Source organism: Pyxicephalus adspersus, chromosome Z, assembly GCF_032062135.1.
Source record: "Pyxicephalus adspersus chromosome Z, UCB_Pads_2.0, whole genome shotgun sequence".
Taxonomy (NCBI): domain Eukaryota; kingdom Metazoa; phylum Chordata; class Amphibia; order Anura; family Pyxicephalidae; genus Pyxicephalus; species Pyxicephalus adspersus.
Genome location: NC_092871.1, coordinates 33,405,500 through 33,424,535, shown reverse-complemented (window position 1 = coordinate 33,424,535; position 19,036 = coordinate 33,405,500). Strand labels below are relative to the sequence as shown.

General features: G+C 35.8%; 1 protein-coding gene across 1 annotated transcript in view; it reads left to right on the top strand.

The window, feature by feature from the left end:
* Nucleotides 1-19,036, top strand: part of IL1RAPL2 (interleukin 1 receptor accessory protein like 2) — a 429,112-nt gene that overhangs the window by 18,253 nt on the left and 391,823 nt on the right. Inside the window, exon 2 of the mRNA XM_072430660.1 lies at nucleotides 16,415-16,518. Coding sequence (XP_072286761.1) covers nucleotides 16,437-16,518 — 82 coding nt within the window. The 5' untranslated portion in view covers nucleotides 16,415-16,436. The remainder of the gene's footprint in view (nucleotides 1-16,414; nucleotides 16,519-19,036) is intronic.

Genomic DNA, 19,036 nt, shown 5'->3' with positions numbered 1-19,036 from the left:
ACCTCGCCAGTGTAAAGCTGCCGGAGATGCGCGGCTCCGGCCGCAAGCTTTTTCAGTTGCTGAATAGCGCGACGGCGTACGATTTCGGATCGCGAATACGAATGCGCGAGCGATCATCCGATTCTGCTTGATGAATCAGGGGCTATGAGCGCCTCTAAGGCTGCCTGTAGAGGTGATGCTCACCTTAAGTGGAGTAGCAGACAAACTACACTTAGTTGTAGCTTGCAGAAAGTGGGTATGTTCAGGAGCTTGTGTAGATTTTGATACCTGGTTCTGCCTTTGTTGAACTTCTTTCTCTTATTACAACTTGAATTATGAACAAGCTAGTGTTTGGCCATAAAAATTAATTGCTTCCATGCCAAAAATCTGGTGAAGGCCATCATTCTGCATAACCAAACCCCACTCCAGATCAGTGAGCAGCCAGGGTAGAGGAAAGTTCTGCAGCACAGAGATACTCTTGCTTTTAGTTTATTGCCACAGATAGCAGCGCCTCGTTTAATAAAGGAGCAGAACTTATCCGTTAATAAATGTCTTTATTTAGGCCAAGCAGCTTGGCAGGGATTAGTGGTATATTTGTGTAGTATTTTAGTATAATGCTATTCAGAACGCTGCTCATGTCTAGCCTGCAGCTTAGCGCTCTTCTTAGGAGTCCCTGGTGTTGAAAAGTTTTAATGTGGTAAGGAATTCCTGCGCGGCATGTTTTGTGTTATTAATCAGGGAAATATCGATTGTTGTAGTTCTACTTTACTCTTTAACAAGGAGGGAGTCCGAACAAATTAATTTGACAGTAGGATTGGTGAAATGAATCTATTGACTTCTGTAGCCACTCGCAGCACCTTTTGATTCGGTTTAATTAGCTGTTCATCATGTCAGATGGGGTTAGAAATCAATGGATGCATTACTTGTATGATAAATTGACAAAGAAAGCAGGAGCCTAATACTGTAAAAGTTGGACTTTCCATTAATATATAATTGAATCACAGACGAGAATAGCCTATAAAATATCTGTCTCCAGACAGGGCAACCATGTCTATTGATGTGTTACTGATATTAACAGAAATCAGTTTTGCCTGGTGTAATTAGTTTTACAGTTTTTGTGGCAGGATCTAAAGAGCTTATTATTTAAAGTCAAGCAGATAAAACCCAAAAATGAGTGTAGATTGGGCAAAATTACAAATCATTTGTTAGGTAAAACAGCTGCCTTTTATGTGTTCTTTGTAGGCTTAGCTGTTTTTAGCTTTAAATATCTTTCATGCGTGACCTCTGAAAACTGAAGAAGAATTTGTCCATAAACACTTGTGTCTGTATAAATTAAACATCATTTTTTATACACATGTACTTATGTGCTTCCATTGGTTTGTTAGAGTTGCAATTTTTCCAATAGACAATGAAACTTTTAGAGGACAGAGAGCAATAAAGAAGCTGAATACAGCTTTAAATTTAAATAAATATATTTGCTGTGGGTTTCCTGCCTTTGGCTGATCTTAGAAAATGCAAATTAGCCCCTTTTGGGTCTTTTTGACAATGTGGCAGGATGACTGACAACACCTCCATGAAATCCTTTAGAGATCAGGGAAGAATGGATATGGGATGAGCAGCATCTGTACACATCTCAAAATCTGAACCATCAAAACTAAATATCAGCAATCATTGTAGTGGATATTAGGAGCTTGGTCACATTTTCTATTTTTGTTGCATCAAAGTGAATAGGCTGAAAGTGTACAAAAAAATTCCTAAAAAACATATGGATTTTTTTTTATGCAGAACACTTTCATTCATAGTGGTGCAATATTGTGCAACACCTGCATATTGGAACTGCATTGTCTTTGTTAAATGAATGGCAACATGCTGATACACTCCAGCGAAGAGATATGTTTGGGCCATAAGAGATTAAACACATGGTTGCTGTTAAAAAGATATTGCACCTTCTATTTGAATTAAATTCAAACCTTAGCAAAGAATTAATGAAAATCAAAGACTTCTGATTAATAGAAACATGGGGGTTATAAAGTATAGTTTTATTTTCTTAACTAGGCATCATAAAAAAATAAATGCAATATTGCATTTTACATTTTTAAGTTATACTATTGCCAGTTGTAGGTTATCTTGATCCTGCAATTTAATTTTTGTCCACTAGAGGGTGATCTGAGTGTTTTATGACTTTCTGTTCAGAAATTACAAAGTGATTTTTTTATAGTTGCACTCATAACAGTTTGCATTTGCAATGACAATAAATTTGAGAAATCATTTAAGAAATCTGAAACTGATTGCAAAATTAATAACTAACTGTAGAGCTGCTTTTGTAAATATTCTTATCAAAAAATGCACCTTTGGTTACCCTACTGTTTTTTTAACATTTTTTTTCTCCTGTTGCATTTACAAACACAGATTATTTAAATCTGTAGACAAATCTGGCACAACATATTGAAAAATCATCCACAAGCAATAAGGGGAAGAAATAAGATATTTGAAGAAGTGTTTTTCTTGCAGTTTAAAATACATAGAGCAGAAAATGTCTCCATTCTTTGCCAAGTGTTTGCCTTTTTTACAATATTCTAATTTATCTTTCATAAAGATAATTGGTGTTCTGTTTTTCTAAAGGAATCCAGTGCAGTCATTTGTCTCATTGACTTTCTAGTTCATCAATCTGTGAGTTCCCAATTTAAACTTGACATAATCCGGGGAACATGAAATGGTATTAATCATTAACCTGTATTATGTTTGCTGAAATTCTCCTGGTATATTAAGGTTTTACATTTATTGTTGTCTGGTTTTTATCTTTTCAAGGTGATGGTACACCCACATTCTCATTTTTACGTATGAAATTTCTGAAAGCTAGTTGTAAACCACATATGTTTGTCCACTTGTTGGTAGCAATGTTCTATTCATTAGAAAAATAACAGACTGCTCAACAGGAAGAGGGGAAAATGCTCTAACCATGTAATATAAGAGTTTTATTGGACAGCTATATATAATGGTGCCCATACACCCTTTAACTGATAGATTCATTAATGCAGCCCGATCTATGGAGAAAAAAAAATATGATTTTTGATTGCTTTTATTTCAAATTTTTATTAATCACATTCAAGTGGAAGTAATTAAAATAAGTTGTTTTGTATAGGTGTGTGATGTATAATAATGCAGCTAAATGAGGTTTCCGTAAAACATTTTTTGTGTCCTCGTTATTCTGTAGGTGAATAAAAAATATTTACACATTGATCTCGATCAGCCTTGTGTATCCTGTGGCCCTTATGGACCAGGTAAATTTATTCCTATTTATTGTACAGCGCTGCGTAATATGTTGGCGCTATATAAATCCTGTTTAATAGTAATAATATTAATAATTAGTGCTGAAATAAAGCTGCTGAAGCCAGGTGTGCGTCAAAAACCATTTCCAGCTTTTCAGTACCACGGACAGCAGAACATGCCTTCAGCTCTGCATACTGCAAAAGACAAAAGAGGAAAAGCCGAATACATGATCGGTTATGATGCACAATACAGGTCTTCCTAACCTTTATATAAAGAAAATGGAAGGGAAAAGCTGGTTCCAAAAAGGCGTAATATGATATTTATATTTTGTCATTACCTACTGTGTATGTATGGTAATTTGTTTTAGTTTTGGATAAAAGGTATAAAAGGGATAAAACCCTTCTGATTATTACTTGCTGTCTGAATATTTTTCCTAATTCATCCTGTTTTTAAAATGCAAAAGCAGGAGAAAGGAAATCTCATACAAGTAAGAGAAATTCCCTTCTTTGACAATTTGCACCAGAAAGTCTTTCCACAATGGGGCAGGGATAAATAGGGGCTGTGAATACACAGCATTCCAGTTCCCTGCATTTCTTCAATTCTGTCAGTTGAACCTTACAAAAGGTATGGGGGCTTTGGCAATTGCCCAGATTAGCAAACCCTAAAACTGGCTTACTATTTGGAGGATATAATTCTCTGCAATGGAATCGCAAACCATAATAAAAAAAAGGTGGCTGTGGCTCCAATACTGTAATACAGTGATTCTCAACCTTTTTGCCTCTGGGGAAACCCTTGAAATACCTTTTAGATGTTCAGGGGACCCCTAATATAATAACTACATCCACAGCTTACAGTATATTAGCCTGGTGGTCAGTGTCACTCCTACAGATCATTGGTGCCACCTAAAATGACCTTAGTTTATAAACTGTCCATTGGTCAATGAACATCTAACAACCTCTAGCAGAACTTTGGTTTAGAAACACTGCTCTAAAAATTCAAAACCAAATGAAAGTTTTGTTACATACATGACTATATAGTATGGCTTTCACTATAAAAAATATTAACATTTAAAACTGTAATTAGAACATTTTTGTTAGAATATATGCATTTTACTAAAGAAAGTTGGCAGGCCTTTTCATCTTCACTGCCTTTGTAGTTTGTGTGTCATAGTATGGGCAAAGATTATTTTATGGGCACTGAGGTCTCCCAGCCTTCTGTAGTTTTCTCATTTCCACACAACAAAGAGCAGTGATCTCATCTGGAGGACCATCTGCAGGCAAGGTTGCTCAGGTAAAATTGCACTCTGTCATGTTACACAATCTGATATTGTTAGACAACCAGTAACAATAGTGGTATTTTAGTTGTAAGTAGAGTGTGGTGGGCTATCTGCTATGCTTCTCTTATGAGATCCCTGTGCCAATTCCTTACTGTGCTTCTCTTCGCCTGTTGCATTCTCCATTATTTAACACTTGGAGGGAGTAGGCGCCCAATTTCCACATCATATTAGTCACACAAGATATACAGATCCATAATTCAAACCCAGATATCTCATCCTAGTAAAAGTCTATGGCTAACCGAGCATCAGTCACCAAGGGGGGGCCTTGCTAGAATACATAGATCTATCCTACATTAATACTTTCTAAAACAAGAGTAAGGAACTAACACACTACTAAATCTGTACTTCAAAGACCAAAAGCATCCAAACGGCTATGCAATTGTTACATCAATTATAATTGAACTGGCTTGAATCTAACACTATAATAAACCCAAGGTGTCTACATATCCCCTGAGGAATCCCCTTAGGAAAAACGCGTTGGGAAAAACCCCGCTTGTTTTAAGAGCTTTACACAAGTTTGCAAAATCCAATACTTACCTATATAGTGTTAACAGAGCCCATTATTATGTCAATCTGTAACATAAGCTTATCATTGTTTTAAAGTCTTTTGTAATTGAAGAATAATAAAATGATATTGTTTTACACATAATAATTGTAAACCTATGGTGCCTTTGTAGAAGCCTATCTTTCTTCTCCGTTCTTCTAGATATCTCGCCCACCATAGAATCTCTAAAATACATTGGAAGCAGTCAGCATGATTAGAACAGCCTTTCTTCACCTTTTTAATGTGGCAGAACCTGTAAAATAAGTTTAATGTCTTCAGGGAACCCCTGCTATAATTACTCTATCCACAGCTCACAGTACATTAGTTGGGTGGTCAGTAGGAAGAATGTCATTCTTACAGATAGCTAAAAAGATAATTGGTGTCAGTCTGTACTTATGGCCCCTAGTAACCTCTAGGGCAGGGGTGTCAAACTTTGTCCAAGGCCAAATCTGGCATTGAAATAGCTCTGCTACTACAATTCCTGGCATCACTCATGTCTATAGACCAGCCACCTCTCTGCCCATGCGTGGCCCCGCATTGGACTGTTTTTTATAGACACAGGGAATTGTAGTAGCCGTGCTATTTCTCTATTATTGGCTTGTTCCAGATTGCATGTTAAGCAAAACCTCTTTGTTTCCATATGAAAAAGCTTTAGATCTAATGAGAGGGAAAAACGTCCTCTATTTTTTCAATAAACTTCGGGTTTGGCCCGCGACTTTGTTTAAGTTTTTATTTTGGCCCTCTGTGTATTTGAGTTTGACATCCCTGCTTTAGGAGAACCCTGGTTAAGAAACACTGGATTAGATCGTATCTCTAGGCAAACCTTTTTTTTTGTTTGGTTTGTTATTTATTTATATGTTTTCTTTGGGTTTTGAGTGAGTCAAGTAGAAGTGTGTCTGTAGATTCTGTCAGGTTTTATTTTGCCACACGCTTCTTCATGTGGGAGATTTACTCCCCATATTGACCAACTGTGAAAAATGTGAAAATTGCATATATACATAGACATATTAAAAGAAATCCTAATAAGATTTTGTTTGCAATATGTATGGAACATATCCAGGATTGGTAGCCATAGCAACATCTGTCCATCAGGAAGTAGATGGTTTCTGCATTATTAAACTATATTACGCACATTTCAAGTTATTCCAGTCTAAATAATAATTATACTGTGTAACCACAAGAAGGCTATGGGAAATTAATTCAGTCAATTGCACAGATTTCTCAGAAAATAAAAGGTTTATAATTGGTCAGTTAAGCACAAAATGAATAGTTTCTCCTCTCAAAACCATTTATATGTAGAGCTATTTTTATTTCTGAGATTTTTGTTACCCAGATACCAAATGTATACCTAATATCACATTTATGTGTCCATTTTATTTTTTTTACACAAGCCTACTACTTCGATTTGGCTGGGAAAAGCTTTTATGCAATGGTGGCATCATACAATGGTTATCTTATGTCTATGAAGACTTAACAAAGTACATTTAACTGAATAAAATTTAATTTGTCAAAATATTGTACAGGTAGTGCCTGGGTTACATACCAGATAGGGACTATAGATTTGATCTTAAGTTGAATTTGTACGTAAAACAGAACAGGTACATTGTTTTAATGCAATTAGGACAGATGTTTGTCTCAACATATTATTAGACAGCATGGTGTCAGTTACTGTATAAAATCCTCACCACGAGTTAATCACAAAAAAAAATCTCTATGGCGCCTGGACATTCAATAAATTCTGGGGCTGTGCTTTGATATGCAAAAGGAAACAACTGCAGAGTTTATCTTGGTCATTAAAGAGTTGCAAGAGGCTGCAGAATGGGTAAGAAGACCGGTTTGTCTTGGGGGACAATGATTTGATGGGTGTATGCAGCCTTAATCAGAGTGACTTTTCCTAATTTGAACATTAGTGAACCATGCCAATGCAACAAGAAAAGATTACTAGCCACACAATAAAACGATTACACATCAGGTATAGGTGACATAGATGGATAATTAGCTTTGGTTCCTAGCAGACAACTATGTATACTGGTGCTACATTCTATTCTCTCTTGGCGTTGTCAAGTTTATCAACTTCACTTAGTAATCATCCATTGGAAAGTGAACATTTTTTTAGGATATAACCATGCTCTACATGCTGGTGCACTTGTTGTTTATTTGGAGATTTTTAACTGATATAATTCTTAACAAAAAACACTGAAACTTTATTATCCTCAACATCTTTTTACAACAAAAATTAAATATTTCACATTATAGAAAGAAAGCTAATGATAGGAAATGTTTTAATATGAAAGTTTTATTGTATTAATAAACACTTCTTCATAGTTGTAGATTTTTTGATGAGGATGTAGTCTCTTTGATGCTGGAGGTGCTAAAAATTTAGTTCTGCAATTCTGTGTTTATGCGATAATAGCAATTACTGAATGAGATTGTCATAAATGAAACAATAGATAAAATTAAATCTGCCATGTTGAAAAAATACACGTCAGCCTTCAGCTACAATAAGAAATTTTGAAAAGGCATTGTTGGCTGTAGCAAACAATGAGATTCTAACTATTCTAAACATTGTGTTAAATGCACTGGTCTGACTAGTTGTAAAGAAAGTAGCTGACCATTGTACAGCTCATAATTGGTGGGGTTGAACTGGGCTGTTCATTTAAAAAAACTGCTGACTATGACTGTATCATCCCTGAGCCAATATTTTTTTTTTCAATATACTTTTTAATAAATGTTTTAAATAGAAAACACAATGCAACAAAACACACAATACATACACAAACAATATATTTCATAAGTTACATTACCATTTCCATTTTTCTTTTTCAAAAAAAGACGAATATTACGTCATTCTTTACGTTTCCTTTTAAATGTATTATTATTAATCTAAAACCATTCCAAGTAGAAACCTTAGACCATTAGCCAAGTACTTTTACTATATTATAATTTTAACACACACGAAAAAAAAATAAAAATTAATTAATTATTACATTTATTTTAAGACCATCCATGTGTAACAACCCAGGTTGAATATTTAAACCTATCATATATTATTCTTCTTTGTTGACCATTTAATACTTTCTCTATAAACTTATTCCAAACTTTAAAAAAACAAGTGATTTGTGCATCCTCCACTCTTTCTGCTTCAAATTTTTCCCTATCAAAAACTGTTTTCAACATTGTGATTACCCCTTGCAAGGTGGGTGCTCCTGGGTGAATCCATCCCTTAAAAATATAAGGAACAGACTAACATATTAGGTATTTTAGTCTCAAAAGTAAATCCTTGTTCTGGAGAATGACTGAAAATAAATAATCCTTGAAGGCGGGAGAAGACATTGGCCCTGATTTACTAATGCTCTCCAAGGCTGGAGAGAATACACTTTCAGCAGTGAAGCTTGGTGACCCAGGAAACCTGGAATGGATTTCCTAAAATAATTTGTTATTTGCTAGCAAATGTTTTGAATCCTGCACCAGATCCACTCCAGGTTTGCTGGATCACCCAGCATCACTGATCAAAATGTATTCTCTCCAGCCTTGGGCCATTGTGAGAGGTAGCACCAAGATCTTTGTTGCCCAATTTACACTTTCACCCTACTTAGCATGCACTTCAAATGTAAGGTCAAAATTTTAGGACTTTCTGTTCTTGGTGACAATAATCACATGTACAGACTGTACAGAATGTAATTAATTATTAAGGAATGTTATAAGCAATCAAAATTTATAGGAGCAGATTTGCACCAGATCTAGCTCAAAGAAATCAAGAAAGAATCTGGCAAGCTTCAGGCTCCTGCATCACAAGATCTAAAAGTGGCTTGGTATGGAAATTAACCTGCTAGTGTTCACGTTTAACTAAAGTAGCTAAAGTTTTGGGTGAACAAACTCATAGCCTCTCAAACATCAAATCTCTAATTTTAATTTGTTATATTATTGCAGCCTAAAATCATTGAGCCTGTCAATCAAACTGGAAAGGCCGTTCATGATCACATTTCTGTAAACCAACTCTGTTTTTTTTTTTCACTATTTTTTTTATTTTTTGTAGATCATAACTTTTCTTTTATTAAATGCAAATGAAGAGCTAATTTTTATTGCTCACACAGTGAATCATTTTAGAAGCTGTCCAATATACAAAATAAGCTACAGCATATTGCATAAAATAACTGAGTGATCAGATCTATTGCTATAAATGTGTGTTAAAAAGGGTCACATAGTGTGGAGAGAAGGTGAAAAGCATTGTATCTGCAGCAGATGTTCCTTGGTTAGCATAAATATCACATACTGTGGTGAATCATCAGCGTTATAAATTTGGGTACCCTAAACGGCTCTGCGTCGGTGCCAGGTGCTCTCATTACTTTATTGGATGGCTGCCTGAAGTCTAAGCATGAATATTCTGAATACATAAAGATTATTTCTTATTGTACTAGAAAACACCTCTCTCCTTTTCTTCCATTTCCATACCCATCTGAAAACATCTGTTAACAGAAATTAAACACTGCAGCTCAATGATCCGTTATTCCGGCTTCTTGGGTTTTTTTTTTTTTTATAGCCATGAAGCTTTAACTACTGAACTGTTGAAGAAAAAATGTGACGAGAACACCCGTAACATTTAGTGCACATGATCCTTCTTTTATCGCATTTACCTATTTGTTAAAGTATCCATGAAGAAAATTCTCAATTGCACATAATTATTTTAACAGCAGCTTTTGACTTAAAGTGTACGTCAAGTCAAATTTTTTTTCTAGTTTTGTATACTTGGAAAGGATAAGAAATCCTATAAAGTTTTTACTGCTTATGGGCAATATTAAAAAGATTTATCCTCACTTATTTTGAAACTTTTATTTACATTGTCTAATATAATATGAGCTGCACATACACATGGGAGTCCTGGAAAAGTTCATAATTAAGTAAAGAACCCTATGCCTGCATTGTGTTTTCTGGTTACTATAAGAATTGCAGAATAAATGTCACTAACTTTCTAATGAATATTTGAGTCTCTTTAATCAAATGTCTACTAGAAGAACAAATTCACCAGGAACAAATATTTTTGCCATTTGACCATTTTTTTTTCTCCTGAGATTTAGGATTGTAGTGGAAAGATAACAAGATTTGAATAGCTGATTCTGCACACGTAAACCTTTTTTATTGTATCCCAACAATCCCTGTTGGATTATGTATGTATTTGTTTTATGCAACAGGAAGGTCTGGAACACATAAAGGTGGGCAAGAACATGCTGGGCAACAGGGCTCCGAGATTAGCACTGTATTTTGCAGTGCTGTGTTCCAGGTTTGAATCTCAGCCAGGACACGATCTGCATGGAGATTGCAGGTTCTCCCCATGTTTGTGTGTGTTTCTCCGGGTACTCCGGTTTCCTACCACATTCCAAAAAAGTGCAGTTAGGTTAATTGGCTTCTCCTAAATTGACCATAGCCTGTATTATAGACATATGACTATGGTACAGTCATTAGATTGTGAGCCCCTTTGAGGAACAGTTAGCGACATGACTATGAACTTTGTACAGCACTTCGTAATATGTTGGCGCTAAAAAAATACTGTGTAAAATGAATAGTAATAATGCTAAAATCTCAGTGGTTGTTAAACAGGATTGGGGGTATGGCAGAAGATCACAATCCTGAAGTATCAAACGCATACCAGTAATATATGCATTGTCTAAAAAAAAATGTGAAACTGTTATTAGTCTGTATTGTCTAAACTGATATTATACAAGATATGCAAGCATCTATAGATATCTGCACATACATAGGACAGTCCAGGAACCTGTGGAAATGCAAGTGCAGCAAAAGGGATAGGCAGGGATTGAACAATGTAGGTAGATCTATCTTTAAACACTTGTCAGCTTGTGCCTATTGAACCGTCTTTCAGTATACTTAAAGAGGAACTATACTCAAAAAGTAGTCTTTCAATTATTATTCTATTCCTACTTGCACTAAAATGTCAGTCTTAATGGTGGCACTGACTGGGTCAGCTTGTATCCATGAAAAATATAATGATTTATGAAGTGTTTAGAAGTGGCCAGCTTGTGACTGGCAAGTTTGTTTTCTTCTTCTCCTGACCTTCTCCTCCACCCACCTCTCCTCCCTCACTAGTGGAGCCCTCTGCACGGAGAGCTCACAAGCTGAAAAGAAGCAGGAAGCAGCTGCACACTGAGCAGTCGCACTTGAGGGACATGAGAGTCCCAAGCAAGGAAACACCCCCACCAAGGATGGAGAGGCCTGGCGGTGTGGCTAGAATTCGTTTTTATGTTTAAAGGTCAAAGCAAGCTGAAAATAAAAACATATTTAGATGACTATAACTTGGACAGATGTTATCCATAAGCCAAAGTTGATTTTGTGAGTATAGGTACGCTTTATGTAGGTGTTTCATTTGTCTTTCAGAAGTTGTGTACAACTTACATTAAGTGATTCAAAAGACATTTGAAGTCATCTTAAGGTTCCGGACATTTAAAAAAAAAGTTTGTGATACATATTTTTTTTTATTTTAGGAACTCAAAATAAATTTACTGATCCTACATATCAATCTTTTGTAGTAAATAAATGCTTTTCCATTTTACCAAAAGGTGGAATCTGCTCACAGCATTTAAATCCCATCAATTATATATTGTATATTGTACTGTACATGAAATCATGATTGTATCATAATGCATCGATTCTTGTAAGCATTACTAACCACTAATAGCTTTTAGCATTACTATGGTACTGATGTCCACAATAGTGGTGTTTAACAAGAGGAAACTGGAAATTAGTATTTCCCTTGAAATGGGCTGTAAAAAATCCTCTAAGGCTCTTAACACTTGTACGGTAAAATGTTATGTGAAGCAATTTCATCTAAATGTCCCGCTGGGGTTTTATTACACAAAACACATTGTTCTTTAATACTATTCTAATGTAGATGTCAAATCCTTTTATAATTGGACATTTGGCTTTAATTGCATGTAGACCTGCCTTGTTCATGAAAAGATATCCAAGAGACAAACCAAAATGAGTTATCAACTTGTGTTTAATAAGTGAAAGGTGTGGAGAGGAGATGGTAATTTTAGTCTGGTCACAAATAATCCTTTTATATGGCCTCACTTTTGCAATTATCTGTCAAAATTCTGGATACTTTGTTGTGGTAATTTAGCATGGCATTTATATTCTGTAAGCTACTGTTGATTTTTTTTTTCATTTATAACAGTAAACTGTATCTGTATTGCAATTTTGTCTATAGAATATATATATATATATATATATATATATAAATATATATATAATATAGTATTGTCTATAATATATATTAATATTGTCTATAATATATATATATATATATATATATATATATATATATATATATATTATATAAAGTATACTGTTGAACTATGTTGTTTTTGGGGAAATAAATCTGCAAGATAAGTTTATAGTTAAGTAATGAACCCTAAGAATAGGTATCTGCTTGTGTTATGTTTTCTGGTTACTGCAGGGATGGGGAATTTCAGACCGTAATTTTGGATTAAATGTCATTATCTTTCTGATTTTGTTTGGGATTTTTAAAACATTTGTCTACTTGAACGGTTATAACACCAAAATTACCAGTATTAGTAAGGTTTCTTCACTTGAGTGCCTTATAATGTAAGTAAACACTTCCTGTTTGATCATTTTTTTGCATCAAGAGGGGCTTCAACACACAGAGAGGGGTAAGAACATGCTAAAATCTCAGGAGCTGTTCCAATAGAATTGGGAATTATAGAGTTGATCCCAATCCTGAGGCATCCAACTCATAGATGCACCTGTACCTCTCTGGTGGCACAACTCTGGAGTGTTTGTCTCCAATAATAGAGAAAATATTTATAGTAAAAATTACAAACAAACAAAAAGTGGCATTATTAAGAATACTAAAGTGAGATGATTTAGAAGGAACAGCAAGTCTACTACCAAGAAGGCGCAGTTGGCATCCTTGGAACACAAGGCATATTTTAAGGATAATGTCTGGTTCTAGTAGAGATTTTTATTATTTTTATTATTTTGGTTATATTATATTATATTTTGGTTGTTGTTATTGCACTTTTTTTTTTGCCTTAAAGCAAACGTGCTGCTGTATCTAGAGATAGTGAACAGGCCTCTTGCTTGCATGTTCCCACACATGGTTTTTCAGTGTTTACAGTACACAGTAGTGGCTTCAAATTGAAAATGGCCTTTATGTACCTCCATCCTGTACTTTACCTGTGCTTTTCTAATGGCCATATACATAATGGATATGCTGCCTAGCCAATACCAAGGTTGGATTTTTCAGGAGGGTTTAGAAACCTAGCAGTTTGGTTAAGCTTGCTTCTCTTTGCCTTTCATCAATCATTTTTGTTCATCTCAAGAAAAGCTTTAGGCAATGACCATGTGTCAGAACTAAAAGTATGTTTGTTTCCGAAGCTAGGAAATTGATTACTAGTTTATCACAGTGATGTACACAGAGATATGCATGCTTATTCAAAACCACCAATTTCCAAATATTACTTTAGCACTCTAAAATTTGATAGAATTAATTGGTTACTGTCAGGATTGTGTTGCTGTTCTCTTTTCAAATAAACACACATTTTTGTTTCTTAAAGAAAGCTTTTGAGCCTAGGCTTTTACTGATTTATTGAAAGTTTAATATAGTGTGTAAAGGACAATAAACCACAAAAAAATTGGTTTCAAAAGTCTTTTGAGTATGTTGTCCTTTCCAATATTCATGTGCTGCTTTTTTAATATTTACAAAGCGAAGAAAAGGACAGTTTGCCCAATAACAAATGTTGTTGTAGCAAAGAAGCACTTAAAATAATTGAATTAAAAGGCAGACATATATGTATAATGCAGGGAACACACTGAATGGTATAGCAGCATAGCTGCTCTCGTAATTAAATGTTTCTATGTGTGAAGTTTGCATTACCTTGACAGAAATGTATCATCATAAGACTAAACCTTGCAGCACTGAGTTCTAACTTCAGTTAGAAAAAGTTTTTTAAAAAAGTCAAATATTTTTCCAGTAGTGTAATGCAGCTGTTAATATTTCTGTTGCCCTGGTTGTAAAAGTATATCACATCTTTACCTGTCATTATACAGGTATTGACTTAATCCTCATATTCATGACTACAATCCCCTTTCCTGCTGAACCTTGCTGTTTCTTCATAACCCTTATGTACTTATAGCACAGTAGCAAAGCATGGGAAGCAGGGGACAATCCAAGCTCCAAGTGCAGAGAACATTGATATGTGCAAAATATATTTCTCACAAATGTAGGTCTTTTTTTTTATATGACTGCTCTTGTTGGTACACCTCACCATGACACTGCCACTGGAGACTGTAGGAAAGTGTAAGGATCCTGCGGTGGTAAGAGTACCTGTCATCACTGTGGGCACCAGACCTTCCTACTTTATAAGTCTAAGAAAGTGAGGCCTGTAACGAGCGAGGAAGGAGCATAGGGGAAGGCCGTCATGACTGAGCAGTCAGGGGGCAGATAGCATAGGGTTAAAAGTTTTGCGAAAGGGAGGGGGAGAAGGTTTAAGGAGGGGCAAGAGTAGTTAAAATGGGCAGGAGGAAGAGGGACCCCCCCTTTCAGAGCGAGACAGCCTTCAGGAAAAGTTTTTCCCACCCTCCCTCCCTCCCTTTAGGGCTTATGTGGTTGGCAGTTTGGGTTTTTGATTGCTGGTTTGGCTAGTAGGGCGGGCGGTTGAGGTCCTCAGGGGGGAATGTGCTGGTGGCAATATTTTGGTTAGGGCTCCATCTTTGGTATGGAATCCCTGGTTTGGGTTAATGGTCTGGTAAAGTGTTGTGGGGAGGGTCTGCACAAGAAAAGGATATATTCATTCCCGAGCTGGGAGCATGGGCGGCTGGGAGCAATTGTCTTTAAGGTGCAGACCCCAAAAAAGGAGTAAAGTGGTGGCCTTCGAGGACCTGCAATCAGTAAGAAAGTTGGGAAAGCAATATGGTTAGGATTTGTTATTGTTTATCTGGTACTTGTTCTTTAAATATGGTGTTATCAAGTTATATTGGTTATTCTATGTATGTGTGTTTATTTATACTGTTTTTTTGTTTATATTGGTATTTATATTTTATTTGATATTAAGTTAATTTTGGTTATAATTCTGTTAATAAAAGGCCTACGGGCCATTTAAGCAATGCTTGGAGTGGTAATTCATTGGTGGGGGGATTTGGATGTGGGGGTATTTAAGGGGGTGGGAGATTGGAATTAAGGGGAAGGGCAAGTTTGTAAGGCGCATCTGCACGGCTATGGCTTGCCACAGTCAAGATGATACACATGTGAGCACAGTTTCAGGTCATTTATTTGTTTTTTTCCTGGAGCCAAATAATAGAGAGGGTTGCAAAGGTTGCAGTGTTGTTGGATAATTTAGGACTTGCTACAGGCATACAAAATAAATACACTGTAACTATAGGAGATAACACTAAGCATTAGATCCAATTAGTTGCTTTGACTGGACAATAATAGGCGTTATTCTCAACAAGAAATTTGAGAATAGCCATTCTTTAATGCATCAAGCCAGCCTGACGCTGACCTGTCCTCCCCTAGATCACACTGCCGGTCTAACGTATCTGATATGTCAGCTAGAAAGTTTTTGTTGTTCAATCTTTTAGTTTTGCTCCTCATCAGATTAGTTGAAACATCAATAAACACAAAAGGTTAAGCCCTAAATGATTTAGAATTCTTCATTATTTACCACCCATTTGATGAGAAGAAATTTGAACATTATACCCTTTTATGTATTGAATTTCTTACCTGTTTATTACCTGCATTTACAGTATAGAAAAACTATTCTTTCTTTGCAGCTGAGCTAAAAATCTAAGGCTTTATTAGTAGTTTCTAAAGTGTAACTATAGCAAAGGTTAACCTAAAGCCAAGTTAGGATAATTAAGAGAAAACTGGAGAGCTGAAACTGGCTTCGACAGTGCAGCCTAGGCTTTTTTTTCTATGTGTTCTGGTAAAGGGGTTCCAATTTCCTGATCCTCCTCTTCTGTAGAAATCATGAGATTTGAATGCCTAGGCAATATTTGTATGAACAAGAAGGTACCTGGATGAGCATTTCCTCAGAAAGAGTAAACAATGTGATCATTTTATTATCTTTTTTAAACATCGTAAAAAGACTTCTAAAGTATCTAGACATACGCTGTCTACCACATGGCATAGGCAACCCTTTTTCTTGGCTGAGCAATGCAATGTCCCGTCCTGTCCAGCCTCTTCACTGGACTAGAGTTATTTATCCAGGCTGTCAGGATATTTATTTTCTAAATATTCTGTGTATGTGTTGCAGACCCTGGATGAGACAGTGAAAGATGAAGCCTTCAGTCTTTTTAACCTTCCTGATCTGCTCTGCTGTAAAGGCCGATGTAAAACTGGTATCGAAAAGAAACTCTGGTAAGCGACAATTTACTTTCTGTATTTTCTTGGTAAAATCATTTCCTGGAATGTGCTCACATCGATTTCCTTTGTAAGAATGTTTTCTGAGTGTGGTTTTTATGATGGTTTTTCAGTAGTATTTTCATCAGTTTTATTTTTAATTTTATTCCTTTTTTTATTTTGTATCTAATGCTGACGTATTACACCGCACTTTACAGAGTCCATAGTCACGTTATGAACTGTCCCTCAGAGAAGTTAACAATCTAATGTCTCTAGTATAGGTATTATAGTCAGTCATTATCAACATAGTCTAAAGTCAGTTTTTTGGAGTAAAAACTTAGCAGCGGGATGAGAAAAGTAACCTGGAAACCGAGCATCCAAAGAGTAACCAAATCCAAGAGTAACCAAACAGAGCATCAAGCATGATGCACCCTGCATTAAAAGAAATCAAAGTGTAGCAGGTTAATTCCGAACATTTTATTAAAATGCAAGCAAATTCAAAATTCTTTAATTGGCCTAAAGGAAGTAAATCCATTACTGTGAAGTAGATATAAGTGATTAATTTGCAAAAAAAAAATACTCACCTTTCCTGATGCTCCTGCTTCTGATCATTGCTTTATTGAACAGTAATCATATGATAACGGCTGCTAAAAAGCCAACACTTCGGGAGTGTTGATTTCTTGATTTCCCACTGTGTCCCTTGACTGTTTCCTCTGACTTCACTACTGTATCCTGTATCGACATGGATTTCAGCAGAAAGAGTAAATGAGCACATCAGGGGAACAAGGAGATGGACACTTCCAGAAGTTTCTGTTTCTCAGCAGACTAAAGTAGAAAATTCTTCCAAAATAATGGTGTTTAGTGGCGTGTGCAGCAAGTTTTAAACTCTGTATTTTGTGTTAGTGAAAGTTGTCTTCGTAAAGTAAAACAAGGGTAAATCCAAAATTGTGAATTGCCACCAGATCAGGGATATAGGAGAAATTTTCCAATAGAGACATTTGTTCCTTTGACAACTGCCCAAAAAATACTTTCTCTACTCTAAAAAATATTTAAAAAAAGTTTGGCTTCAGATATAGACAGTCAATGATTTGAATGTAGTAGAAAATCCATGAAGGAGCTATGGGTCCTATACAATAAAGCTTAAGTATCCTAAAGCCCTTTCTTCCCATTGTGTATTATTCCATAATAATGATTTGAAGAAACCCAAAGTCTGTCCTATCTATTCATGTTACACGTACATTATGGCATGCAAGCAAACCTATTTGCTGAAATCAAAACAACCCTTCTCCCGAACACTGGACTCAGTGCAAACCTAAAACTTGCTCCATACCTCCCTCCCCCTATGCAGATATCATTTCCAAAACATTTTTTACCAACTGTGGTTAGCAGTTCTCTGCCACTGCTGACAGCACAAAAAATCACAAACCTCACCCTTTTTGTATTATGTTTGCAAGCACATCATTTTTACAGGATGTACAACCCAATAGTACCTTGACTCAAATTCTTTGTGACTCCACTTGGTGTAAGTTTAGCAAAATGATGTGTGAAATAAACATCACAACATTGTAAACTTCTTCTAGGACAGGGAATTTCTCACCTCACAGCACTGCCTCTCACACACTGTATCAGCACATAGGCATTCTTGGACAGGCTGCATTTGCATGTAGATAGAAAGGGCTGAAATAGATGGCTCTGGATAGGGAGGAAAGGTTTAGATGATCATTGTAGCCCTTCAGACTGGAAATGAGTTAGACACAGTCATTCTTCTGCAGTTTTTAATATTTGTGTGGAAGTCACAGAGTGCAAAAAGACAGGACTAATCATTTCAACACAGACGAAGAATGTAGTAAAGTTAACTCTCCCTAGCCCGCCAATCAACATAACACGTACCATAAAAGTTTGAATATAGCTGGAAAACAAATTCAGTTCACAGTAAGAACATTTACAGACATAAGATTCTGTATGCCAACTTTAAAAAAATAAACTATTCATAGAAAACGTGAACATTCCTGCTGATTAACGCATCCAAAAAGCGTTGTTTGCTTCACATGGTAATAAATCCACTCCATCTAAAGCATAGGGCTTGTTAGCTGTTTATTAGTGGCTGTAAAACTTCAGTATTGATTACATTTATTCCATGCCTTATAAAAGGTAAAACGATAACAACCGGTCTGCTTTGACTAAGCCACCAAAGCAGCACTTTTCTTTCAAGCTTTTAATGCTATGTTAGACTGCACTTGGCTACACAATGAGACACCTGAGAGGCTTTGCTTAGCTTTGGTATTGATTGAGAATTATATTGATGGGTGGTTATTTTTACACTCCCGAGATCGGAACATTGCATGAGAGAGATTCACATCATGAAAGCAAAATCACGGAGCATGCATAGATAGGTTTACAGTGTTTTAGACCCTCTTGTTGAATGCTTCCTGACAGTTGACCTATATTACACCTCTCCACAACCTTTACAATCTCTTTTTTTTATCCATAAAAATCTTAACATACCTATACTCTAAAAATGATCTCTAGTTTTTTT